This window comes from Peromyscus maniculatus, chromosome 6 (assembly GCF_049852395.1).
Source record: "Peromyscus maniculatus bairdii isolate BWxNUB_F1_BW_parent chromosome 6, HU_Pman_BW_mat_3.1, whole genome shotgun sequence".
Taxonomy (NCBI): Eukaryota; Metazoa; Chordata; class Mammalia; order Rodentia; family Cricetidae; genus Peromyscus; species Peromyscus maniculatus.
Genome location: NC_134857.1, coordinates 84,170,830 through 84,198,488, shown reverse-complemented (window position 1 = coordinate 84,198,488; position 27,659 = coordinate 84,170,830). Strand labels below are relative to the sequence as shown.

General features: G+C 42.5%; 2 protein-coding genes and 1 pseudogene across 2 annotated transcripts in view; 1 reads left to right on the top strand and 2 right to left on the bottom strand.

The window, feature by feature from the left end:
• Positions 1–5,910, bottom strand: part of Ptpn22 (protein tyrosine phosphatase non-receptor type 22) — a 70,937-nt gene extending 65,027 nt beyond the window's left edge. Inside the window, exons 1-2 of the mRNA XM_076573759.1 lie at positions 5,474–5,910; positions 3,029–4,896 (exon numbers count right to left, since the gene is read on the bottom strand). The gene's annotated coding sequence lies outside the window, so the exon portion shown is untranslated. The remainder of the gene's footprint in view (positions 1–3,028; positions 4,897–5,473) is intronic.
• A 1,220-nt stretch (positions 5,911–7,130) lies between these two features.
• On the bottom strand, positions 7,131–12,818 carry Bcl2l15 (BCL2 like 15). The gene is made up of 4 exons (XM_006980805.4): positions 12,150–12,818; positions 11,605–11,726; positions 8,447–8,671; positions 7,131–7,220 (listed from the first exon to the last, which is right to left on the bottom strand). Exons 1-4 carry the CDS (start codon positions 12,283–12,285, stop codon positions 7,203–7,205), a joined length of 501 nt encoding a protein of 166 aa, XP_006980867.2. The 5' UTR covers positions 12,286–12,818; the 3' UTR covers positions 7,131–7,202.
• On the top strand, positions 12,773–14,411 carry LOC121830565 (cullin-2 pseudogene; annotated as a pseudogene).
• The last annotated feature ends 13,248 nt before the right edge of the window (positions 14,412–27,659 follow it).

The window sequence follows — 27,659 nt, the reverse complement described above, 5'->3', positions numbered from 1 at the left end:
GGGCCAGCCCACTGTGGGTGGTGCCATCCCTGGGCTGGTAGTCCTGGGTTCTATAAGAAAGCAGGCTGAGCAAACCATGGAAAACAAGCCAGGAAGCAGCATCCCTCCATGGACTCTGCATTAGTTCCTGCCTCCAGGTTCCTGCCTTCACTGCTTTTGATAATGAACTGTTAAATAGAACTGTGAGTGGAATAAACCCTCTCTTCCCACAGTTGCTTTGGTCATGGTGTTTTATCACAGCAATAGTATCCCTAACTAAAACAACGTACTCCAGTTAACAAGAACAGTTAGCCAAAAGCAGAACTATCAAAGCCAAGAGGGTTAGTACATTTAGAGACTTTCCCAGAACTATGGACTTTGATGAATTAGGTCCTTGTTTTCATTTTCTCGGATGATACTGTCTACGTGCTGAGTTTTATGGCCTGAATGGCACTTCTATCATGGAGTCAGTTGTGTTAAGGTCTCGGGCCCTGTTACCTTCCCCACTGGCCTTAGTGAACAAGTCAAATCATGGACTCATGCTGCTTTAGAGAGCTGTACTTGGTCCTAAGGAAAATTAATTTTACAGAATTGATACATAATTGGCCATACAGTTTAAGATGTAGGACTCTGCTGTTAATCCAGCCAGAATGAGAATTAAAGGCCCAGTCAGTACTGATATCAGAGCAGCTAGCCAGAAGGGTCAAGAGAATAGAGATTGGTATTGATTCTTTGATTTATGTCTGTCTCTTTTTCTGAGGTTTTCCCCAACCATGGCAAGATTTTCTCTAAATACTCCTGATCAATTCGCACAGAAGCAACTGGTTTTCCCAAGGCCAAACTTAGTCCTTTTTCTCAGGAGAAGTGGGGGCCTTTCCAATTTTGTAGGACCATTTTTGTAAGGGAATCTAACTGCCGTTTTAATTCAGAAATGGAAACTTTTAATACCACTAGATCCTGATCAACCTGTCTGCTTACTTGGAAAGCATCAGAAGAGACACATTTAGTCAAACCATTACATGCCCACCAGTCTCAGGGGCTCATTAATATGGCTATAATCCACATGAATTAACTCATAAGGTATAACAGCAGACATCAGAATAAGGAGAAGTGTCTAGATGAAAGGTTTTGGATATTAGACAAGTTTCAGCCCCCTAACGTTAATCTGGGCTGTTCTCCCCCAAGTCACAATGAGTTTTGTCAGTCAATGGACTGACAGTCTGGTTAGTTCCTATCCCTATGTAGTATGTGGGCCATGGGTCTGAGCAAAATCAGCACTCCTGGCCAGTTTATGACTGGGAATTATTAACTAAGTGCTCAAGAGTGGAAATCAGGGACGGGGACCCCTCAGCTTCCTGGACATCATGAGGTGGGACTTTGGCCCTGGGTGTGCTTAGGACCCAAGGTCTGGGGACCTGGCTGGGGAGCAGTTTCTAGTAAATCTATCCCTAGAGTCCCTTCCTGTGGCATAGTCTAATTCCCCAGGTTTCTCAAAGGCCAGAAATTTTTTTAAGAAATTTTCCAGGAAGCCTCCATTTCACAACTCCAGTTTTTGTGATAGAAACTCACTTGTTCTCAGCAACTGGGGAGGTGGGGGGCAGCTACAGGGCATGCATAGAATTGTAAACTCTGTATTCTTATCTCAAAAGATAAACTCCTCTATCTTTTCTTTCTCCAGTACAACCACACATTTAAAGTAGGCACCAGTGAACAAAGGTCAAGACGAATATGAGTTGCTAGTCTATAGTCACACTAGCTAATACCTTCCCTGTATCAGTCTTCCTTAGTTCCCAGGTCCAGTCCTGAGGATAGTGGGGGTTAGAACATAACCCTGTGTTAACAGCTGAGTGCAGGCCATCTCAGACACCTGCACTCAGGCCCGTGGTCCTGATCATCCTCTCTATGTGGACCTGCTGGGTAAAGCCACGAGGAACCTGAAAACGGGCTCCCACAACAGCCCATGTGACAGTAGTGTCTGTGGCTTCTGCTTCCTGACCTGGGTGTGGTGGATCCATGATGTAATGCCAGCTATCTTCACAGCCATACGAGTGGGGAGAATCCCTGTGTAGAGTCCTTTTCAGGTGGGTTCTAGTACCCCTTTGGCTACGCATTGCCCCAGATGGTATCACTGGACTCAAACAAGGGGAAGTTGGTGGTGGAATTGGAGGCTGAGTCTCTCAGCTAGTCCAGTGAACTGGGGTGCCTCAAGAAAGGAGTGGTTAGAGAGTTCTGCCGACTGCTGGTCTGAGCCTGGGAAGCAGTGGGGGAGGCCTTCAAACATAATCTCATAGAGAAGAAATCCCTCCCTATATGGGGTGCAGTGGGCCAAAGCACAGCACAGGAAGAAGCTTTATTCACCCTTCATGAGACTCCAAGGAAAATTTTGTTTGAGATTTTTTTAACATCCTATTTTTGTTGTTGTTGTTGTTGTTTTATTTTGTTTTTTGCCTGCCCAGAATTCTGAGGTCATATACACAATGAAGTTTGCAATCTATGTCTAAAGCTTTAGCTATTAATTGAGAGGTTTTGGCTATGAAAGCCAAGCCATTGGCCCCATTGCTAGAGAAAGTCCTGGAGGAGATTTTTTCTTCTCTCTCTCTCTCTCTCTCTCTCTCTCTCTCTCTCTCTCTCTCTCTCTCTCTCTCTCTCTCTCTCTTTCTCTCTCTCTCTCTCTCTCTCTGAGACAAAGTTCCTCTGTACAACATCCCTGGCTGTCCTGGAACTCAATTTGTAGACCAGGCTGGCCTCAAATTCTCAGAGATCTGCCTGCCTCTGCCTCCCAGATTACTATTTGAGCAGTTTCAGTCTGAGTGGGAAATGCTTCTACCCATCCACAAAAGGCATTTATAAAAACTAGAAAGTTCTTTTATCCTCCCCTATCAGGCCAGATCTCAATGAAGTCAGTTTTCCCAAAGTTCACTGGGGTGTTGGTCTCTCATTTGGACCCCTTCCTGGATAAGGGCTTTCTGCTTTGGATTCACTTGAGCACAAACCTGACATCTGGCTGAGATATTCCCCCATTAGGCTGTCCAGTCTAGGTATAACATACCTTGGTCTGAGCCACTCAGAAGGTTTTGTGGACCCCAGATGAGCAGCCTAGTGAAGGTCAGTTCCCAGAGTCCTTCCAGTCATTTTTAGGAGAATGATCTTTCTCTTCAGCATCCTTCACCAACCTGTGGGTTCAAGCTGTCCATTCCTTCCTCTTGGTTGTACCATGGAGTCTCAGGCTGCACCAGGTTGGGGTATGTCATCAGAATATCAATAGGCCCCACTGGTCTTAGGGCCTTTTGTCAGGCGGCCATGTCAGTTGCCCTGTTACCTCTTGCCTCAGGGAAATCATCTTTTTGATGTCCTTGAAGTGGACCAGTGGAGGATAGCAATATGTGGAGAAAGCCAAATAGCCTCTAGAAGGACAAGTATTTTCTCTTTGTTTTTAATGTCCTTTCCCCCAGTGGTGGGAAGCCCTCTTTCTCTATTGATCATAGTGTGGACATGTACAGTAATAAAAGCATGATGACTGTGTGTATGTATGGTGGTGGACTCTCCTTTTTCCCTCCTGAGAGCCTGGGTCAGATCAATCAGTTCTGAGCTCTAGGCTCAGGTCCCTGGCTTGGGCCCCAATAGTTTCAGTTAAAGTAGCTACTGTGGCTCCCATGTACCTGATCTCATCTTCCATCTCATGACAGTCATGGATGAGCACTTGTAGGTCATCTTCAGGCAAGAGGACAGCAGGACTGATTGTGGTAGGTTTCTCAAACTGGACTCAAGCGTGGTTCAGGAGGAGGGCCTGGTACTGGGTCACACAAGCAGTGTTCTGGTGTTCCCCAGAGGAGGGCCTCAGTGGCATGGTGTCTGTAAGATCTTGACCCAGAGTTAACTTGTTTTTTGTTTTATTTTTTCATTAGACTAGCAGTAGCCCCCACAGTTCTTAGATAAGTGGGCCATCCTGTGGCTACAGGGAGATACGTCACAGGATGTTTCCACAGTCCCAAAGTTTGGGTTAAAACTACTTTTGTAATGTGTTTTCTTTCGTGGACAAACAGATGAAAAGGTTTTGAGGTATCTGGAAGTGCTGGGGCTGGAGCTCAAGTCAGAGCTGCTTTTAAAGCCTCAAATGCCTTTTGTTTAGTCTCGGCCCAGGAGGGGCTTGGTGCTCTACTTTGTGCTGGTGTATAGAGGCCTTACTAGTCTACAAACTCTGGTGTCCAGAGGCAGCAATATCCTGCTGCACTAGGAACTCTCAAACCTGCCTCTTAAGTCTTTGGAGTCGGGGTCTGAAGGATGGCAGCAATCCTGCTCTGAGACAGGCCCCCTTTGCCTCCTCTCAGCTGGTAAGGCAGCCTCTGATGTACAACGTTGGGCTTTCTTAGCTGACATTTTATAGCCCAGGGTCTGTAACTCTTGCAGCAGTCCCTCAGTGGCCTTTTTATAATCTGTTTTCCCAGGAAACCTCTGATGGAAGGGCAGGAGGTGAGCGTCTAGTGCCTTAGGACTTTCAGAAAGGAGATACGCTTTCAACAGAGGGCAAGGCACCAAATGTTGCTGGGTATCTGTAAGTCTAACTGCATGCCATCATCAGAGGAGGTGATGGTGTTAGGCAAAAGGTCTTGTCCTAATCAGTTCTCTGCTGTTAAACACCATTTAAGCTACCTCCAGCAACTGGAACCTACTTAGACCTTTTACTTTTTTAACTCTTATAGCTCTTTTCTAATATCTGGGGCCCACCGGGTGACAAAGGAAATATTTTCAGTGGCTGTATTTAATCTTCCGAAAAGGACTCCCTGGTCAGTGTTGGACAGAAGGGAAAATCGTTCTGTCCAGGCTGCCTTGATTCCACCCCCACCAGCCTGAGGGCAGTTCTTCTTCTCTTTTTCAGTGAATGGTGGATTTGAGTTTTCCAATCATATGGATCATTGGCTGAAAAAAAAAAAGACAAAAATCATGAAAGAGGAAGGAGGGGGACTTCCCCTTTCTCCCTTCTCTGGGACTTAGAGCAGGCAGGGGAGTGGAGGGGTGCACACCTAAGGGAACATTCAGCTCAGAAGGCAGGGGGCCCAGGACGAGACCGCCAGCCTCTCCCTGACTCCACACAGGGACCAACCTGGTGAGTGGGACTCAAGTGACGAAACAAGCGAGTGTTCCAGAGTGAGACAGGCAGGGTTGTGTGTGTGTGTGGGGGGGGGTGTCTCTGGGTGACCTGGCAGAGCCAAAAGGAATCAGGCTCCAACAAGAAGAGGCACAGGTCTTAAGCCAGAGGGATGTCTCAGACCAGAGAAAGCCACTGGTCAACAATGGGAAACAGAACTGTCAAAAACATATAGACACCCAGAGAGACACACAGTAAAAACAACCAGGGGTGGCCACCACACACTCACACACCTGAACGAACCAAGGGGAATCCAGTGACATCTCACACAGATCCTGGACACTGCATCAGTGGCCATGTCCGACCTCTCCTATGCATCTAACCAGAAGGTACCTTAACCAGACTTACCTCCAGAAGTGACAGACCGGGCGACTTTCTAATTTGTCTCCTTTGGAGGTGGAGGTGTCAGACTCCTCTGAAGTGTTAGGCAGGGATTGACCACAGAGACTCCTGGGGGCCTAGAACTCAGGTTGTGCACTCCCTAGGAGCTCCTTGGCCACTGCACTCTTTCTTGCTCCAAGGGGCTGAGACCCCTGGTGTCTCAAGGTCTGGTCTCTGGGGATCTTGGTGGAACCTCCAGAAATGTTGTGGGGTGTCCACCAGAGAAGACTGCTTGAACATGGTTTTAAGCCAACAGAAAGTCTTTATTAGCGGCCAAGGACTCCACCAGGTGTTTGGGATCCCAGTGTAGCACCAGTGTAGCACCAAGCCTTTCTCTTATGCACAAAAACCATGTTCTGGGTTGATATACTTCAGTTAACAAGAGCAGTTAGCCAGAAGTGGAACTACAGAACAGAAAGCAAGGTTAGTACATTAAGAGACTTTCCCAGAACTATGGACTTTGATGAATTAGGTCCTTGTTTTCATTTTCTCAGATGATGCTGTCTATGTGCTGAGTTTTATGGCCTGAATGGTACTTCCATCAAGGAGTCAGTTGTGCTAAGATTTGGGGGCCAACTAAGGTCTGGGGCCCTGTTACCTTCCCCACTGATCTTAGTGAACAAGTCAAAGCATGGACTCATGCTGCTTTAAAGAGGTGTACTTAGCCTGGCGGTGGTAGCGCATGCCTTTAATCCCAGCACTCGGGAGGCAGAGGCAGGGGGAATCTCCATGAGTTCAAGGCCAGCCTGGTCTACAGAGTGAGTTCCAGCACAGGCACTAAAACTACACAGAGAAACCTGGCTCAAAAAAAAAAAAAAAAAAAAAGTGGTTGTACTTGTTCCTAAGGAACATTAATTTTACTGAACTGAAACATAATTGGCCATACAGTTTAAGATGCAATTTTGTAGCCTGAATGGTACTTCCACGATGGAGTCAGCTGTGCTATGGTTTGGGGGCCTTCTGAGGTCTGGGGCCCTGTTACAGTATGTAATTAGCATCAGCCAAGCTGGGGCGGACCAGCGGTCCTGCACATGGGCCAGCACTGCCTACATCCTGACAATAAAAACATAATAGCTGTTTCATCTTTCTTTGATATTTCCAGTAGGAATTTAGATGAATAAGCCACTAATTATGCCCTCAAATCTCTAGAATGAATGAATAAATTCTGCTCAGGTGAAATAAACATGAAACTTAGGGTGGATCTGAAAGAAAATCCTTTACTTGAAGAAATAAGATTTTTAACTAAAAACTGACATCCTTTAGATTCCAAAATCACTAGCAGACAAAATTCTCAACAAAAGACAGGGCTAAATCTGAAGGAAACATTTATGATGTGCTGTCTCCTTCAAAATATCTCCAGCAAAGATCTACCTCAGTGCTTGAAATGTCAGTACTAAGAAATTACTTTGTCAGGAGGTCTCTGTTTCAACAAACTCTTACTGAAGCTCAAGTAAGAACAGAAAGTATAATATCACTGGAGCTGGCTAGGGCCGCTCCCAAGTAAGAATGGAAAGTATAATATCACTAGAGCTGGCTCCCAAGTAAGAACAGAAAGTGTAATATCACTGGAGCTGGCTAGGGCCACTCCCAAAGTCAACAATCAGTAAAAACATAACACTGAACATGTTGAAGAAAGTGTTTTAATTGTCAGACATCAGAGGAAGTGATGTTCAGTCTGGGGGCAAACCCCACTTCTTCAGCTCTCCAGATTTTCCTAGGAAGAACAGTGAGAATCTTAGTCAAAAAGATGGTCCTTAAGAACTATCTAAGAATCCAGGGAAACATCTGCAAATACCTCCTGGGACTACTACAGCTTTTATGACAACTTCTATTGATCCAAGAAATGGAAAAAAAATACTCTAAGATAGCGGAAACTCTGCAGATTATTAAGATATAGGCTTAGTGTCTGTTTTCTAATGAGAGGCAACAAGAGAGGATGTGAATTTGAGTGGGTGGATGGGGAGGTGTAGACCAATAGGAGAAATAAATTCCCAAACAAAGCAAAATGAGGCATAAAGTCTACAAAAATACCATTAAGTTTGTTTTGTATTGACCAACTGACTCCGTCAGAAAAAACTCAATTTTACTTTGCCAGCAGGTATCAACTGTGGTTGGCTTTTTGGATAAGGTTGGGAGCCTGTGTCCACTTCCCTCTCTCAGGGCTGGGATTCCATAGGCTTGAACCTATGCAGGCTGCCTCAGTCTCTTGAGTTCATATGTGCATTAACCCTGTTGTGTCTGAAAGACACTGCTTTACAAACTTGTTTTTCTTGGTAACATTAAGATGATTCTGGGAGCTGGGAAAATGTCTTGGTAGGTAGTAAAGTGCTTATCATGAGCTCAAGCATGAGGATATGAGTTCAGATCCCCAGAGCACATGTAAAGATGGATGTGGTAGTATATGTCTGTAACCCCAGTGCTCCTACTGCAAGGTGACACTCATGGACCAGCTAGCCTGGCGTATGCAATGGAACCACAAGGAGACCTTGTATCAAACAGTAAAAGGCAAGGACTGACATCCAAGGTTGTTCTCTAGCCTCCACAGGTGAGCTGAGCCAGGCACATGCCTGCCTTCAGGAGCATACTTACACATATCACAGACACGCGGCACAACATACACAAGACTATTTGAAATTTTCTCAACACATATGAAAGATGCTAAGGAACAAAGGCTCAGAAATTTACCAGGAAGCAGAATAAAGCCAGGCTGCGATGAGACCTCCACCATCAATATACTTTATAGCTAATGGTAGAGATTGGCTTTACAGCCACTGTTACAGTGGTCAACATTTCAGGCAGTACTGTCCAACCCTCACAGGCTGAGCTTTGATTTCCTTTTCCCATGACAACTTACAAAAAAGGTTAATAATTTAGAGTCCCAGTTATAAACCCAAAGCAGCACAAATGCCTAGCAAAATGTGGGGCTTAATAAAAACTTACCCATCCTCCCTGGCCCTGGATAAATTCTCGGATGGTCGTGTTCTCATTGATCATGCCTGTCATGAAGTTAGCCACCTGTCTTGCCATCTCAGGAGCCTTATGGACCACATATTCAAGAAGTTTCACAGACACTGCCAGAAAGGCTCTTTCAAAAGCTAGGGTAGGGTTCTGAGCACACCAGGCCACGCTGAGAGACTGTACTGTGTCCTTGAGTATAGTTCCTGCCTGAGAGGGAGACAGGCTGTCAGGATCACTCAAACAGTACTGGGGTCTTCAGGTCTAAGAAGTGTTCTTCAGGATGTGGCAGATGTACCGCAGGTCATACGAGGGAATATTAGAGGGCAGATGGACACATTCCTTAATTTTAGCATTTTGTTACTTTAATATTAGAAAAAACATTAGCCCATCAAGCTCATAATTTCAGCTATCATTGGGTAGAATGAACAACATATTTTGAAAGAAACCTATTAAGCACATGATAGTGAGCACATCAGACTATAAAGGCATTATTTCTATGATTAGGAAATGTATAGCAAAGTCTAAAGTTAAAACAAACAAAAACAAAACCTCTTATTTTTCCTCTCCCAAATAAATTGGTACAAAAGCTATTAGGTGGAGTCAAAGTACATCTTTGGGGTACAAAGGGACTCAGTACTCCAGTACTGGTTAGAGCAGAATGTTAAATCCTAAAAAAGCTAAGAAAAGGAACAGCTTTGGAAGGAACCTATATCTGAGGATTGTATTTGTTTGTTGTTTTCACATTAATGTATTTACTTACTTATTTAATGTGTGTGTGCACATGCCCAGCGCTTATGTGTTAGTCAGAGGACAACTTGCAGGAATTAGTTCTCTCCTTCCACATGGGAGTCCTGAGGACTGAACTCAAGCTCTCATAGCGGCCAGGAATTTCCCCCAGTCACTCTCACTGGCCCTGTATCTTAGTTTCTAAGTATCATTTTTTCACTGACTACCAGCTTGTATAAGACCTCCTGCTAGAAATTAAGCAAATTTAAAACATGACAAAGAGACAAGTCATATGGTTCTGTCAACAAGAAAGGACAAACTCAACTTTATTCAGGGATATTCAATAACATTTCCCATCATCTTCAAATGTCAAGGTCATAAAATGTAAGAAAAGACTGAAGGATCAGTACAGACTGAAGGAGACTAGAAAGCATATAACTAAGTGACACATATGAACCTGGCTTGGATTTATTGCCATTGTTGGAAGCCAGGGAGTGGTGGCACACACCTTTAATCCCAGCACTGGGGAGGCAGAGACAGGTGGATCTCTGTGAGTTCGAGGCCAGCCTGGTCTCCAAAGCGAGTTCCAGGATAGGTACAAAGCTACACAGAGAAACCCCGTCTCAGAAAAAAAAAAATCAGTGGACTCGAAGGATTCAATACTACTACATCACTATTAATTTCCTGGGTTTTATGGTTACATTGTGGTTCTATACATAATGTTCTTACTTGAAGGAAGTATGAAAGTATTGAAGAGTGAGGAACTGTCCTATTAATTCCTCTCAAATGACTGGAGAAATTCTCTATAGCAGCAGTTCTCAGCCTGTGGGTTGCCACCCCATTGTGCGGTGTGTCTAACAACCCTTTCACAGGGGTCACTGAGACCATCAGAAAACACAGACGTTTACATTATGACTCATAATAATAGCAAAATTACAGTTATAGGGTAGCAACGAAAATAATTTTATGGTTGGGAGTCACCACATTAGGAACTATATTAAAGGGTTGCAGCATTAGGAAGGTTGAGAACCACTGATTTATACAATGCTTCCAACTTGAGTTTGAAACTGTTTAAAATGTCTTTTTTTTTCCTTGTTGTTGTTGTTGTTGTTTTGTTATTGTTTGTTCTAAATACAGAATAAAAAAGTAGACCTGGCTACCAGCCACATATGACAGTCTCAGGGCCAGCAGCTGGAAGGAAGATTCTGTCGGGATATAACACAGGTACATCCTCTAGGCTGTCCATTAGGAAGAATAAAGTGTGTTTCTGAAATCAGACTGGGTTCAGATCTTAGCTTCAACATTTACAGAGTAAGTTTCTTACTTGTTCCTTATGCCTCCATTCTTTGTGTGCTTGCATGATACCAAGTCAGGAAGGACAGATCGTGGGCCTATTGTGTATAAGGCACAATTCAAAACCATGTGAATACAGGAAGGAGGAAAACAGGTTTGATATTTGCTGTCATGGAGTTATATGATAATTCAGAGAGGTTGCTCTAAAATAACCCACACATGAGTGCAATGATTAAACAATGAAGTGTGATCATGCAAAGTAAGAAGTACTAGCTGTTGTTTTTATCTAATCAGCAGCATGTACTAGAACACTGTCTTATGATCTTTATAGCTAATACAGAGCCCAAGTGCTACTGCCAGTAATCAGAGTTCTGATGGAAAGCCAGAAGACTTCTTTAAGGGTTTATGTCAAATTGCATCAGACTTCTAAATTAGCCAATATTTCTGAATCTCACTATTGGACCCCAGGATGAATGGAGAGGCCCACTCCCAGCAAAGTTAAGCATTAAAAATATGAATAATGGGGCTGTTGAGATAGCTGAAGAATTAAAAATACTTGCCACAATTCAATTCAACCTGAATTCAATCCCTGAAACCTACACAAAGGTGGAAGGGAAGAACACCACAAAATTGTCCTTTGGCCTCCACGGATATACAGTGGCACATGTGTCCCTCTCACCACACCACACACACACACACACACACACACACACACACACACACACACACACACACACTAATAATAATAATAATAGTAATAATAATAATAATAATAAATCTACATAAAAATTATTTTCTAAGAATAATAAACTATGAGCATGATCTATGCACACTAAGGGCAGCTCTGATGAAGCCTATGAGTTCCTTCTATACTACTGTCTAAAGAATTAGCAATCACATTTCCTTCTATAGCTTCTTGAAACACAAACCTCCAAATCTTCACAGAACATTTCTGTTCCTAGGATATAGAAATAAAAAAGGAAGGAAGGAAGGAAGGAAGGAAGGAAGGAAGGAAGGAAGGAAGGAAGGAAGGAAGGAAGGAAGGAAGGAAGGAAGGAAGGAGAAAATTTAAGTTTGAAATAGAACGAACAGCAGACAATATTAAAAATAAAAAACCTGACCTGTCCTTGAATGGTTTCTGCAATGACATTATTGGCAGAAGCTTCCAATTCTCCATTGAACTCGTCACCCAGCATTCGAAGGCGGCCAGCAATAATAGACACATCAAAAGAGCAAGCCTCTCCTAAAACAGAAAAAAAATACTTTGACCATGCTGGGACGTCTCCTTAATCTGAGCAAAAGAGAAACATTCTCAAGTCTTATTTTTTGAGACAGGGTTTTTCCATGTATCCCTGGCTGTCCTGGAACTCACTCTGTAGCCCAGGCTGGCCTCAAACTCACAGAGATCCACCTGCCTCTACCTCCCGAGTGCCAGGATTAAAGGTGTGTATCACCACTGCCCGGCTCCATTCTCAAGTTTTTTAAACAGTTTTGGCATTATTTGTTCTCAGTAGTTGCAGTCAGACAGTCTTCTTTATTGAGACGCTATTTCCTTTCAAATGTTGCCAAAATTTTAGGACTTGCTTTTTAAAACTTAAGAGGAAGCAGAGAAAGCATACTCTGATTCCATTATCCACCTGTAATCACCTCAGACTAGGAGCCTTACCTGAATATGGTTCATCTGCCTCTGGTAGGTTCCGGTTAGCAACCTGTAATATTGGGGTCAAAAAGTCTGTGAGTAGAGCATTCATGATACATTCTGTTTGCTCCTCAAAAGTCCGGGGATTCTTCATTTTAGACATTTTCCACAAAACAAGTGGGTTTCAGCTCAGCAGAAGGTTAGAGAACCTGGCACACCAGTTGCGCCTGCCTACCTCTCACTGTTTGTTTCCTGATTGGATATGTCCTAGAATCGTTCCCACTAACTTTTTTTTTTTTTCAAAAAGGTACACATTCTCGGAAGACAAGGAATTTTTAGTTCCGTCTCTGGACCACACCCTCACCCAGTATGTAAGATTAATGAGTAGCTTTTATAGATAAAGAATCTATAACTAAAATAGAATTGAGGAAGATTCTCTTGAGTAATTTTCTTAAGAAATACTTCCTGGAGCTGACCGCCACCACTGGGAGAGGGGAGGGCGGGTGGGCTGTGGGGGGGAAGGGGGAGGGGTGGGGAGGCCCGGAGGGACCGGGGCTGGCGGGCTGGCTTTGCCTCCCTACCCAGGCTCTTGCCTCGCCCTGCTTCTGCAGAAGGTTTCAACACTACATTTGCACAATGTCTTTAACCAAGTGTAGTGGATTTTGATGAAACACGGAACAACTTCCTAACTACAATCAAAGCTGTTGTGACGTTGGAGTATGTTGAGAGAGCAACACGGAACGACCATTTCTCAGATAACTTGCTTTATGTGTGGCCTATCCTGAACCACTTGGCGAAAGACTTTATGCAGAAACAAAGATTTTTGGTTTTGGAAAATCACGTTCGGCATTTGCGCAAGAGAATTCTGAAGTCAGCAAAGGAGATAACTGAGATTGAAGTGGAGAACAAATTCACCAATTTCATCACTGTTTTCAAACACATCGATGACAAAAATATTTTTCAGAAGTTCTATACAATGCTAGCAAAATGTCTAATTCATGGGTTGTCTGGAGAAGCCATGATCAAGAAATTCAAGCAAGGCCATTATGACGAGTTTACAAGCAATCTACATCAGATACACACAGACATGAGTGTCAGTGCCGATCTCAACAATAAGCTCAAAATGTTCATCAGAAACCAAGACACAGGGATGGACCTAGGGGATTAGTTCCCAAATATATGTCCTTCAGGCTGGTGTATGGCCTCTCGATCAGGCTCCTTCATCCACATCTGCAATTCCCCAAGAATTAGAAAAAGTGTACAGATGGTCAAATTGTTTTACAGCCAGCATTTCAGTGGAAGGAAACCGGCGTGGTTGCATTATCTCTGTACAGGTGAAGTTAAAATGAACTATTTGACAAAAACGCATGTAGCTATGATTATGGCCTACCAAATGGTAGTTCTTCTTTCTTGACTTTAACAACAGTGAAACTGCCAGCTATAAGGAACTTCAAGGCAGCACCTAGATGAACAAAAAGGAGCTGACCAAAATGGTCAAATCATTACTTGAGGTGAAGATGATTAACCATGATTCAGAAAGGGAAAATATCGATACGGAATCTTCATTTTCATGAAATATGAGCTTCAGCAGTAAGAGAACAAAATTTCAAATTACTATGTCAATGAAGGCTACACAAGAACTGGAACAAACTAGAAGTTCTGTATCTCCAAATTGCTATCGTCCGCATCATGAAAGCACACAAACTGCTTTGGCACAATACCCTCACTCCAGAGGTAATCAGCCAGTCAAGAGCCGGGTTCAATCCCAGTATCAGCATGATTGAGAAGTGCACAGAAGTTCTGGTAGACAAGCAGTACACCGAGCACTGTCAGCATCTGCAGATGAACAGTTACATCGTGCGACACCCTGTCCTGGTGCGGGTGTTAGATTATGGCTGTCACCATTGGTGTGTTCCTGGGGGCAGAAGCAGGCCTGTGCCTCCACACTTTGGTCATTTAGCAGCCCCTGTGTTTCTGCTGTTACAGTGTCACCAGCGCCACATCATGAGCGTCAAAGACAGTGAATGCCTAGAGCTATTTCAAGCTCATGTCATTATGACATTTCTTAAAACTTTATTAAAAAAACTGAAAGAAGCCGGGCGGTGGTGGCGCACGCCTTTAATCCCAGCACTCGGGAGGCAGAGCCAGGTGGATCGCTGTGAGTTCGAGGCCAGCCTGGGCTACCAAGTGAGCTCCAGGAAAGGCGCAAAACTACGCAGAGAAACCCTGTCTCGAAAAACCAAAAAAAAAAAAAAAAAAAAAACTGAAAGAAGTATTGCTGAAATGTGAAATTTTGTTGGGTACCATGCTTTCTCCTCTTCATATTTGCAGTTGATATGTTTTTGTTCTTATTTTTTAATGTATCTTAAAGGACATAAAATAAAAACTTAACTATTGTAATATGACAATAACGTAATAATTGTATCTACCTTAAAATGACAAACATGTTGCTGCTTGTCAAAAAAGAAAGAAAAAAACAGAATTCACTTTTCTTTTTTGTTTTTAAGATTCATTTATTTATTATGTATAGTGTTCTGCCTCCATGTACACTTGCATGCCAGAAAAGGGCACCAGATCTCATTATAGATGGTTGTGAGCCACCATGTGGTTGCTGGGAATTGAACTCAGAATCCCTAGAAGAGCAGCCAGTATGGTCTTAACCACTGAGCCATCTCTCCAGCCCCCAGAATGTCTTTTTCTTAAAAAAGAAAAAAAGAAAGAAAGAAAGAAAGAAAAAGAAAAAAAATACTTCCTGTTAGGTTCTGTATCTGATATAATTTAAAGGGAAGTTTTTGAAGCTATGAAAGACAAGCATTCAACTTCTGATTAGGGCATTCCTTTGGCACAATTAGACAACGATTATTCACTAAGCACTTATGTGTTGAATACTATACTTGGCACTATACTACATTGACAACACAGAAAAATGGCCTTGTTCCTTAAGAAGCTTACACTTGAGCAGAAGTGACAGCTGGTGACAAGTCACATAACTTCTTGTGCTCCTGAGATACAGTGCACTAGGAGAGTATAACAGGGAAGCAAGCTTGGGGCCTTGGAAAGGTTCCTTAGAGTAGTAACATCTGGGTTGGTTCCAAAGGATAATAGGGATTCATTGAGCAAAAAATAAAATAGAATAAAATAAATAAAAGAATAAGACTGATATGGAAAGATGACAAAGATAAAGAGGCTAGGAAAGTGGAGGAAAGTCCCTGCTCGGGCTTTTGAGGAGTCAGAGTGATGAGAAAGTATTTCAAAGGGAAGTCATATGAATTAAGATAACATGATGGGAGATGAGTTAACACTATCTGGTATGTGGTAGATGTTAAATATCCTCTGGTTAGCCCGATGTTTAGTGATCAGGAAACAGAGATTCTGTTTTTAACAATGAGTTTGTCCTAAAGGATTAAATTTCATTATTGTTTTAGAAGATCTCAGGATTGAATACTCACCTGTAGTGGCTGCCTACATGTCTTTTTGCGAGCCTTAGCCTTTAATGGCTGAGCCATCTCTCCAGCCTAGGCTGCCTTCTTAAGGCAGCTAACCCCAGATTTGATGTCTGAGTCTCAGATGCATCATTCAAACCTCCCAGCAGACCTAACACCCAAATTTGTCTTTCCCAGTGAAATTAACAGCTTCAACCATAACAATAAGAGATTCAAGCATAAACAGTAGGCCAGTTATTCAGAATGGGATTTCTATCCTACAAAACAATCATATATTCTCTTTTCTGCCCATTCTAAAATAAATAAATAATACACACCTATTAGACTGGCCAGAATGGCGCACCACCAAATGCTGGAGAGGATGTAAAGTGATAGGAACTCTCATTCACTCCTTGTGGGAATGTGAGTTTGGCAATTTCTTTAAGAAAAAAAAAAGTGCCGGGCGGTGGTGGCGCACGCCTTTAATCCCAGCACTCGGGAGGCAGAGCCAGGCGGATCTCTGTGAGTTCGAGGCCAGGCTGGGCTACCAAGTGAGTCCCAGGAAAGGCGCAAAGCTACACAGAGAAACCCTGTCTCAAAAAAAAAAAAAAAAAAAGAGAAAACCTACAGCATTTATATTACCATATAATATAGGAATTACACTATAGACGAATTGCTAAGTTGTCTTAATAAATAAAAACCTGGAGCCAGATATAGGGGTGAAAACCTGAGAGATCAGAGGAATAGGAAAAACCATAAGCTAACCTCCCCTCACTGACACCTCAGTCTCCAAAGAGACTTACTTCCTGTATACTCACACCTATATTCCTTTCTGTCTGCTATATAATTTGCTCTCTCTGTCCAGCTACATCACTTCCTCTTCCTGCCCAGCTCTGTCACTTTATGTCTGTAAGTACAGACCTCCAGGCCTCCATGGTTAACTAGTGTTGGAATTTAAGGCATGTGCCACCATGTCTGGCTCTGTTCCCAGTGTGGCCTTGAACTCATGAGACCCAGACAGATCCCTGCCTCCCAAAGGATAGAAATAAAGGCATGTGCTACCATTGCCTGACTTCTATGTTTACTATAGTGGCTGGCTTTTTCCTCTGATCCTCAGATAAATTTTATTGGGGGACATAGTATATTGGGGGAACACAATACATCACCACATTACACTCCTTGATTTTTACCTAAAGAAATAAAAATTTATGTGCACACACACACACACACACACACACACAAAACCCGCTTGTGGATGTTTATGAAAGCTTTGCTTATTTTTGAGGTAGGTTCTCATGTAGCCTGGGCTGGCCTCTAATGTACTATGTAACCAACAATTACCTTTTTCTTTCATCCTGCTGCCTCCACCTCCCAAATGCCAGAACTGTGTGTCTACCACCACATCTGGTTTATGTGGTGGGAAGCCACCTAGGGTTTTATATATAACAGACCAGCACTCTACCAACTGAGTTGCATCCCCAGCCCTGTTTATGAAAGCTTCAGTGGAGAAATTAGTAAATCAATGTCGATATATCCAGACAATGAAATATTATTCAGCACTAAAATGATAAGCTAATTAGCCATGAAAAGAAAGATGGAATTTAAGTAACTGGACTTTGCTACACAATTGATGAGCTAAGTTCAGCAACTACAACAAATGTTCCAGTCTGACTGGGCCCTCCCACATTAATCATTAATCAAGAAAATAACCCACAGACATGCCCACAGGTCAATCTGACAGAGGCAATCCCTCTCTTGAAGTTTCCTCTTCCCAGATGACTGTAGTTTGTGTCAAGTTGACAAAAACTAACCATGGTAGTCACTGTTAAGTTTTTTTCATACCTTTAACATCAGATAAGCTCTCACAGTTTTTAGGATCTGAATCAGTGAGCCATGTTTCTAAGCTGGTTTTGATATATGGGCTATGGATATGAAATGAAAGTTACAAGTACACTGTGGGTCTAATGTGTTTCCAACAAAGAAAAATTTTAACTCTTGTTTGCATTTTTTCTTGTATCAAGTGTATTAATAAATTAGTATACAAAGTTGACTATACTAAAAGAACTTTGTTCTGACTCCTTTACCTAACAAAGAGAGGGAGAGGGAGGGAGGAGGGAAGGGGGAAGAGAACAGGGGGAGGGGAGAAGGGAACATAGAGCAACAGCATGAACACACAGGTACCCTCAGGTGAAATTCTAGGACATAGCTCTCTTCACAGTAGAGTCAGCCATTGGAAACTTAAGGACTCTATCAAATGCTTTTATGACATGCTCCCAAAACAGTACATAGGAACAAAAATGGGGGTCAGAGAAATAGCTGAGCAGTTAAAAAGCACTTGCTGCTCTTGAGGAAGACACAGGTTCAGTTCCCATCACTCACTTGGTAGCTTACAATCCAGTTCCAGGGGATCTGGCATCCTCTTCTGGTTCGTAGAAAGTTCATAGTACTAAGTACCTACATAAAGAAACTGGAGCAATCTCATACTAGTAACTTAACAGCACATCTAAAAGCTCTAGAACAAAAAGAAGCAAGATTACCCAAGAAGAGTATTTGGCAGGAAATAATCAAACTGAAGGCTGAAATCAATAAAATAGAAACAAAGAGAACAATACAAAGAATCAACGAAACAAGGAGTTTCATTGGTTCTTTGAAAACCCTTATCCAAACTAAAAGGCAGAGAATGAGTATCCACATTAACAAAATCCGAAATGAAAAGGGAGACAAAGCAACAGATACCAAAGAAATTCAAAGAACCATTAAGTCAGTGAATTAAGTACATTTTGGACTCACCAAAATAGGATAGATAATGGAGTGTTTACTCTGAATTTGTCAAATGTTTATGGACTGGACATTGTTAATGTAATTCTTTTTTTTTTTAAGATTTATTTATTTATTATGTATACAGTATTCTGCCTGCATGTGTCCCTGCAGGCCAGAAGTGGGCACTAGATCTCATTACAAGTGGTTGTGAGCCACCATGTGGTTGCTGGGAATTGAACTCAGGACCTCTGGAAGAGCAGTCGGTGCTCTTAACCACTGAGCCATCTCTCCAGCCCAGTTAATGTAATTCTTGACTATATATATTGGATATACTTATTGTACTTACTGTATATAGTTTTTCTTATATTAGTTATAACCTTCTTTTATTATTTTAGACAAGAAAAGGGGAAATGTGGTGATATATTGTGTACCATAATAAAATTTGCTTGAAGATCAGAGAACAGAACAAACCACTAGATTAAACATAGAGGCCAAGCAGTGGTGGCACACACCTTTAATCCTCGCACTCGGGAGACAGAGATCCATTTGGATCTCTGTGAGTTCAAAGCCACCCTGAACTACATGAGATTGACTTAGTCTAGGAGAGAAAACAGGCCAGGTAGTGGTGGCACACACATTTAATCCCAGTACTGGGAAGTACACATGCCTTTAATCCCAGGAAGTGATGGCTGGGTGGAGAAAGGTATATAAGGCGTGAGGAGACAGGAACTAAAGGCTTTTTGGCAGAAGCGTTCCTTTCAGCTAGAGGCTTTTTCAGCTGGTGCCTCAGAGGATTCATGGAATTTGTGAGGTGAGACGTGGCAGTGACTTGTTCCTTTGTCTTTCTGATCTTTCAGCATTTACCCCAATATCTGGCTACGGGTTAATTACTAAAAGATCTTTTAACATTCGAGCTACATTTCATGATAGAAGTCTTGGAAAGATTAGTAATACAAGGGACAAATCTAAACATAATAAAGGCAATTTACAGCAAGCAGATAGCCAACATCAAATTAAATAGAGAGAAACTTAAAGCAATTCTGCTAAAATCAGGAACAAGACAAGGGTGTCCTTATCTATATGTAACTGAAGTTCTAAGAAGCAATAAGACAACTAAGAGAGATCAAAGGTAGAAGTCAAATTAGAAAGGAAGAAGTCAAAGTATCATTATTTGCAAATGATATGATAGTATACATAAGTGACACCAAAAATTCTACCAAAGAGCTCCTACAGCTGATGAACACCGTTAGTGAAGTAACAGATACAAGATAAAAAAAAAAAAAAATCAGTAACCCTCCTATACACAAATGACAAATGGATTGAGAAAGCAGGAACACAACACTCTTCACAGTAGCAACAAATAATAGGAAATATCTTGGGATAACTCTAACCAAACAAGTAAAAACTTGTACAACAAAAACTTCAAGTCTTTGAAGAAAGAAACTGAAGAAGATATCAGAAGATGGAAAGATCTACCATGCTCATTGATTGATAGGATTAATATAGTAAAAATGACCATTCTACCAAAAGCAATCTACAGATTCAATGCAATCCCCATGAAAAATCCAACAGAATTCTTTACAGACCTTAAAGGACAATACCCAACCTCATATGGAAAAGACAAAAAACCCAAGATAGTTAAAACAATCCTGTACAATATAAGAACATATGGAGGTATCACCATCCCTGATTTTAAGCTCTACTATAGAGCTATAGTAATAAAAATCCATATAGTATTTGTTAGACTTACTAGCCACTCCCCTAGCTCTGCACGCACTGTCCAGTAGCCATGCAAGATGCTTAGTTATCTTAGGGCCTTACGTCCTACGTAATTCGTGTGCTATGTGATCATGTAATCTTCATGCAGTGTGGTCAAGTAATCTATGCACATACATGGCTTAGCTATGTAAGCCCATATGCGCATGTGCAAGGCGGGGTAACTATAAAAGCAGGCTCCACCTATTCCTTCCCTCTCTTCCTGCACAGTCATTCCATAGGCCTATGCACACCCTTTCTATTCCCTTCCCTTAATAAACTCTTATAGTGAGCTTTGTTGTGTCTTGTGGCTTCTCTTGCATGGTAAACAGTGCTGCTTAATAAATAACATTGCACTGCTTAATAAATAACAGTATTGGCAAAAAAAAAAAAAAACAGGTTGGTTAGTGTAATTGAATTGAAGACCCACAAGTAAATCCACATACCTATGGACAATTGATTTTTAATAAAGAAACAAGAAATACACTGCTGTGGAATAATCCTCTTGTACACTGTAAAGATTTATCACTCAAATTGGTTTAAGAAAACATTGATTGGCCAGTGGCCAGGCAGAAAGTATAGGCAGGGCAACCAAACTAAGGATGATGGGAAGGAGAAGGATGGAGTCAGGAGTTGCCAGCCAGATGCAGAGGGGGCAGGAAATGAACATGCCATGCTAATAAAGGTACTGCCACATGGCAAAGCATAAATAGAAATATGGGTTAACTTAAAATGTAAGAGCCAGTTAAAAACAAGGTTGAGCTATTGATCAAGCATTTATAACTCCTATTCAGCCTCTGAGTCAGTTATTTGAGACTGGGTGGTCAGAACAGGTAATGTCTGACTACAATACACAATGGAAAAAAGAAAGCCTCTTCAACAAATGGTGCTGGTCTAACTGGATGTCAGCATGTAGAAAATTCAAATAGATCCATATCTATCACCCTGCACAAAACTCAAGTCCAAGTGAATCAAAGACCTCAACATAAAACCAGATACACTGAACTTGATAGAAGAGAAAGTGAGGAATAGCCTTGAACATTTTGGTGCAGGAAACAACTTCCTGAATAGAACACCAATAGTGCAGGCACTAAGAGAGACAATTAATAAATGGGACCTCCTGAAACTGAAAAGCTTCTGTAAAGCAAAGGACATTATCAATAGGACAAAATGGCAGTCTACAAAATGGGAAAAGATTTTCACCAACTCCATATCTGACAGATGGCTAATACCCAAAATACATAAAGAACTCAAGAAACAGATATCAACAAACCAAACAATCCAATTTTTAAAAAATGGGTTACAGATTTAAACAGAGAATTCTCAACAAAGGAATCTCAAATGGCCAAGAAGTACTTAAAGAAATGATCAACATCCTTAGCCATCAGGGAAATGCAAATCAAAACGACTCTGAGAGACCATCTTACACCCATGGCTAAGATCAAAAACACAAGTGACAGCTCATGCTGGCAAGGAAGTAGAGCAAGAGGAACACTCCTCCATTGTTGGTGGGAGTGCAAACTAGTACAGCCACTATGGAAATCAATATAGCAGTTCCTCAGAAAATTGGGAATCCATCTACCTCAAGACCCAGCTGTACCACTCTTGGGCATATATCCAAAGTATGCCCCATCCTACCAAAAGGACACTTGTTTAGCCATGTTTGTTGCAGCTTTATTCATAATAGCCAGAAACTGGTAACAACCTAGATAATCCTCAACTGAAGAATGGATGAAGAAAATGTGGTATTCATATGGAATGTACATATTCACAATGGAATATTACTCAGCTGTTGAAAACAATGACATCATGGAATTTGCAGGCAAATGGATGGAACTAGAAAAGATCATCCTGAGTGAGGTAACCCAGACCCAGAAAGACAAACATGGTATGCACTCACTCATAAGTGGATATTAGCTGTAAAGTAAAGGATAATTATACCACAATCCACAGACCTAGAGAGGCTAAATAACAAGGAAAGCACACGGTGGGATGCATGAATCTCCCTGGAAAGGGGAAAATAGAACAGATTTTGCAGGTGGACTGGGGATGGATGGGGATGGGAACAGGGATCAGGCAGAAAGGTGGGGGAAAGATGGAGGGAGAGAATACTGGGAGAGATGACTGGAATTTAGAGGGCATCTGGGGTGGGGGTGGGGTGATTTAGAAACCTAGTGTAGTGGAAACTCCCTGGAATCAACAAGAGTGACCCTAGTGAAGTCTTCTAGTAATGGGGCATATGGAGCTTGAACTGGCCATCTTCTGTAACGAGGCAAGACTCCTAGCAGTGGGACTGGGACATCAACCGAGCCCCCAAACCTTTGACCTACAATCTGTCCTGCCTGTAGGACATGCTGGGGCAATGGTGATGTGGAACTTGTGTGAGTGGCCTACAAATGACTGGTGCAACTTGAGGCTCATGCCATGAGAGGGAGCCCAAGCACCTGACTCTGCCTGGATGGCCAGGAACCAGAAGCAAGACAGCCTAGAGACCCAGGATGGACCTAAACACGACTAGCATAAAAAAGAAGGAAAAAAGTCCATGAAATGATTCCCAATAATATCCTAATGATATTCTGCTATACTCATAGCTTGGTACCTAGCCCAGTTGGCATCACAGTGGTGTCATCCAGCAACCATGGGAGCAGTTGCAGAGACTCACAGCTAGACTCTAGATGGAGCCAGAGGAACCCTGCAGAAGATTGGGAGGAAAGATTGTAGGGACCATAGAGGTCAAGGACACCACAAGAAAACTCACAGAATCAATTAACCTGGGCTCAGAGGGGCTCAGAGACTGAACCGACAACCACAGGCCCTGTATGGTACTGAGCTAGGTTCTCCGCATATTCCTTATGGTTGTGTAGCTTGGAATTCTTATGGGACTTCCAACAGTGGGAGTGGGGTTGTCTCTGACTCTTTTGACTTGGGACCCTTTCCTCCTACTGGGTTGTCACATCCAGCCATGATAAGGGTTTGTGCCTGTTCTTACTTGTATCTTGTTAGGCCATGTTTGGTGGATTCCTGGGAGAGCTGCTTTTTTTTTTTTTTCCCCCAGAAACAGAGGAGGAAAAGGTAAATGGGGAAAGGAACTGGGAGGAGTGGGAAAAAAACTGGGGTCCAAAATAAAAGTAAAAATAAAATTTAAAAAGGTGGCAGAAAAGATTTTTTTTTTCCAAGACAAGGTTTTCTCTGTGTAGCCCTGGCTGTCCTGGAACTCACTCTGTACTTCAGGTTGGCCTGAAACTCAGAGAGATCCACCTGCCTCAGCCTCCTAAGGGTGAGATTAAAAGCATGAGCCACCACTGCCTGGCCAGAATAGAAATTTTAAATCAGATTTATGGTGGAGAGATAGCACGACAGTTGAGAGTACTGCTCACTCTTGTTGAGGACTTAGTGTCAGTTCCCAGCACCCACACATGGCACCCAACAAGCATCTGTAACTCTAGTGCCAGTTAATCAGACACCCTCTTCTGGCCTCCATGGGCCCTGCTCACGATGCACAAACACACATAAAATCTAATCTTTTATTATTTTGTTTTTGTGCATGGGTGTTTTGCCTGCATGTATGTCTGCATCATGTACATGCCCAGTGCCTAAAGAGGCCAGAGGAGGGTGTCAGATCCTCTGGAACTGGAGTTACAAACAGTTGTGAACTGCCATGTGGGTGATAGGGAGCAAATTCAGGTCCTCTGGAAGACCCCCAGTATTCTTAACTGCTGAACTGGGAAAGCAGAGGTAGGCAGATCTCTGTGAGTTCAAGGCCAGCCTGTCTACAGAGTGAGTTCTAGGACAGTCAGGGCTGTTATACAGAGAAACGCTGTCTCAAAACAACAACAAAGTGGCAGAATATAAATTGGAATCATGTCTGAGGCTGGACAGATGACTCAGCTCATGGAGTACCTGCTGCACAATGCTGAGGACCTGAGTCTGGATCCCCAGCACACATGTAAAACTCTGGGCATGGCACGCACCTGTCACCTCAGCACTGGAGGGGCAAGGACAAAGGGACTGGCTTGCCGGCCAGTCAGTTTAGATAAATCAGTAAGCTCTAGGTTCTGAGAGAGACTGTTTTTAAAAGGTAAGGTGGCCGGGTGGTGGTGGCACACGCCTTTAATCCCAGCACTCAGGAAGCAGAGGCAGGCAGATCTCTTGTGAGTTCGAGGTCAGCCTGGTCTACAGAGCAAGATCCAGGAAAGGCGCAAAGCTACACAGAGAAACCCTGTCTTTTTTTTTTTTTTTTTTTTTTTTTTTTTTTTTTAAGATTTATTTATTTTGTATATAGCATGTATGACCAGAAGAGGGCACTAGATCTCATTACAGATGGTTGTGAGCCACCATGTGGGTACTGGGAATTGAACTCAGGACCTCTGGAAGAGCAGTCAGTGCTCTTAACCACTGAGCTATCTCTCCAGCCCGAAACCCTGTCTTGAAAAACAAAAACAAAAAACAAGGTAAGGCGGAGAACAATTGAGGAAGACATCTAATACTGATCTCTGGCCTAGACAGGTATGCACAAACATGCCTATGTATCTGCACATGTGTGCATGCACTCAAACACATATACACCCCCTAAATAATAAAAATTAAGTCTGTTTTACCTCAAACACAAGCTTTTCTCACAATAGTAAACCATCTTTCCATTTCAGCACTGATATGCTTACAGGTAAATGTCATCCTTGGAATGTAATCTCAACTTCTTTGCATTATCTTATGTAATTAATACTGTATAAACAATAAGGCCATGGAAAGAGTCTAGGCTCTCAGGGATATTGTAGAATAAATCGTCATGCCTTATTTACTTCTTTGGACCTTCACTGCAGCTCCATCCCAAACCATCCCTTCCCTGCAGCCCACTTCCCTTCGCCCTTGCAGTCCTCATACCATGTTCCTATTCATTACTGAAAAATGATGAGGCCATACCACTTTCATAGTTAGTCATTTTGTTGTTGTTGTTGTTAGGTTTTTGTTGTTGTTGTTTTTGCTACCCCCTAACCGTTAACAGCTGACATCAGTCCCCTCAAAGCCTTGTCTCATTATAGGTTCCTGGCCCAAAGTTCATGTTCTTTCATCTGCAACACCAAGTGTATGTAGATGAATCCTCAGGTATAGGCTCTCGTAATACGGAAACGTCTAAGAAAATAAGTCATGCTACCTTTCTCCCCCAAAACATCTAGTAGCTGAAAAAAAAAATAACTAGAACCCTCATCCAAATAGAGGGAACAAAAAGATATATAATTGTCATTAGTCCATAGCAATAAAACTATGGTCAGTTAACATAAAAATGATTGCTTTTGCAATGTTTTTCATGAGATACATAATGCTTACCTATCATCTAAGGCTGAGATTGGATCATTGTTCTTAGGAAGACAGCAATGAGGTGCCCTCGGGATTTTAAAAGATAAGCAAGTATTCATTTATATTACATCATCAAGCCACTTGTTCACAGAAGCTAAACAGAGCTCCTACGGTGAAAAATATTAGGAATTAGTAAGTTCCCAGTACACATGAATGTTGGCCATGTTGCTTACAAATTAGCAAAGCCAAGCAACTGGAAGAATCAGTACTTCCCTGAGATCATCTTACAAGTACACTTTCCAGGGTCTGGTAAGATGGCTCAGTAGGTAAAAGCACTTGCTGAGCAAGCCTGATGACCTGAGTTGTATCCTCAGAACACAGTGGGAGGGCAGAACCCCCCCAAAAGTTGTCTTCTAATCTCCACCAGCATCCTTTGAGATGCACACAGCGCCCCTCCACCTCCCCTGCCACCGCTCTCCACCAGTAATAATTAAACTTTTTAAAAATGTAAAGTCCACTCTCCAGGTCAGGTGCAGTGTTGCACATCTGTAATTGCAGGACCCGTGACTCAGAGATAGCAGAACTACCATAAAACAGGATACGCTGAACTACAGACAGCAAGTTCCAGGCCAGCCAGGGATACATAGCAAGATCATGTTCCCAAAAATCAGAATAAATAAAAGTACATCTTCCAAAAGCAATTTCCCAGGGTAGGGTAGTGGCTCAGAGGTTAAGAGCACTTGTTCTTGGGGCTGGAGAGATGGCTGAGGTTAAGAGCACTGGCTGTTCTTCCAGTGGTCCTTAGTTCAATTCCCAGCAACCACATGGTGGCTCACAACCGTCTACAGTGAGATCTGGTGCCCTCTTCTGGCCTGCAGGCCAAACACTCACTGTATACATAATAAATAAATCTTTTTTTTTTTTTTTTGGTTTTTCAAGACAGGGTTTCTCTGTGTAGCTTTGCACCTTTCCTGAAACTCACTTGGTAGCCCAGGCTGGCCTCGAACTCACAGAGATCCGCCTGGCTCTGCCTCCTGAGTGCTGGGATTAAAGGCGTGCGCCACCACCGCCCGTGTAGTTTAGTAGGGTATTTGGTTTTGTTTTTTCTTTTTTGGTGTTTTCGAGACAGGGTTTCTCTGTGTAGCTTTGCGCCTTTCCTGGATCTCACTCTGTAGACCAGGCTGGCCTCAAAAATAAATATTTAAAAAAAAAAAAAAAAAGAGCACTTGTTCTTGCAGAGGACTTACGTTTGATTCCTAGCACCCACATGGCAGCTCACAACCATCCATAATTCCAACTCCAGGTAATCTGATGCCCTCTTCTGACCTCCTTTTAAAAACACTAAGTACACACACACCATACACTGACAAAACTTTACTTTTGGAATTTTCTTCAGTACCTACATAGATAATTCATTATTTTAACTGAATAAAAATATGTAAAAAAAAAAAAAAATCTGAAGCTCTTCTACTTCCTTTGACAGTCCCTGGAAATACATGATCTAGATGAGTGTTTTCTCAAATAGGGGCTAGGTTACCCACCCCATGGATCTTTTAAAAATGTCTAGATATTTTTAGTTGTCCCATGTGGGGTATATATTGGCATATGTCAATAGAGACCAGGCATACTGCTAATAATCTTCATACAGTCTACAGAAAAAGCCTCCCCCAGAGAATTACCTTCTCCTGCCCTACTTGCTCTCTGTTGCTATGATAAACCACGACCAAAAGCAACTTGAGCAGGCAAGGGAAACCATGATAGAACTCATGCCAGGATCCTGATGTGGAAACCACAGAGGAACTGCTTACTAACTTGCTTTCCCTGTGGTGATATATTGTGTTCCCTAATAAACTTGTCTGGGGATCAGAGGACAGAGCCAGCCACTAGATTAGACATAGAGGCCAGACAGTGGTGGCATACATCCTTAATCCTATCACTTGGGAGGCAGAAATCCATCTGGATCTCTGTGAGTTCAAGGCCACACTAGGGACAGAGTCAGTAAGTGGTGGCATGAGCCTTTAATACTAGCACTTGAGATCTCATGTCTTTGCTTGGAAAGGACACATGCCTTTAAACCCAGGAAGTGACATGGCTGGGTGAAGAACAGTATATAAGGCATGAGGAGACAGGAACTAAGCAGCAGTTCAACTGAGACCCTCAGGGGTGAGGACTCAGGCTTTCAGTCTGAGGATTTATGGAGACAGGATCAGCTGAGGAGTTAGAGAGGTGAGGTTAGCTGTGGCTTGTTCTGTTTTTCTGATCTTTCAGCTTTCACCCCAATATCCAGCTCCGGGCTCCGGGTTTT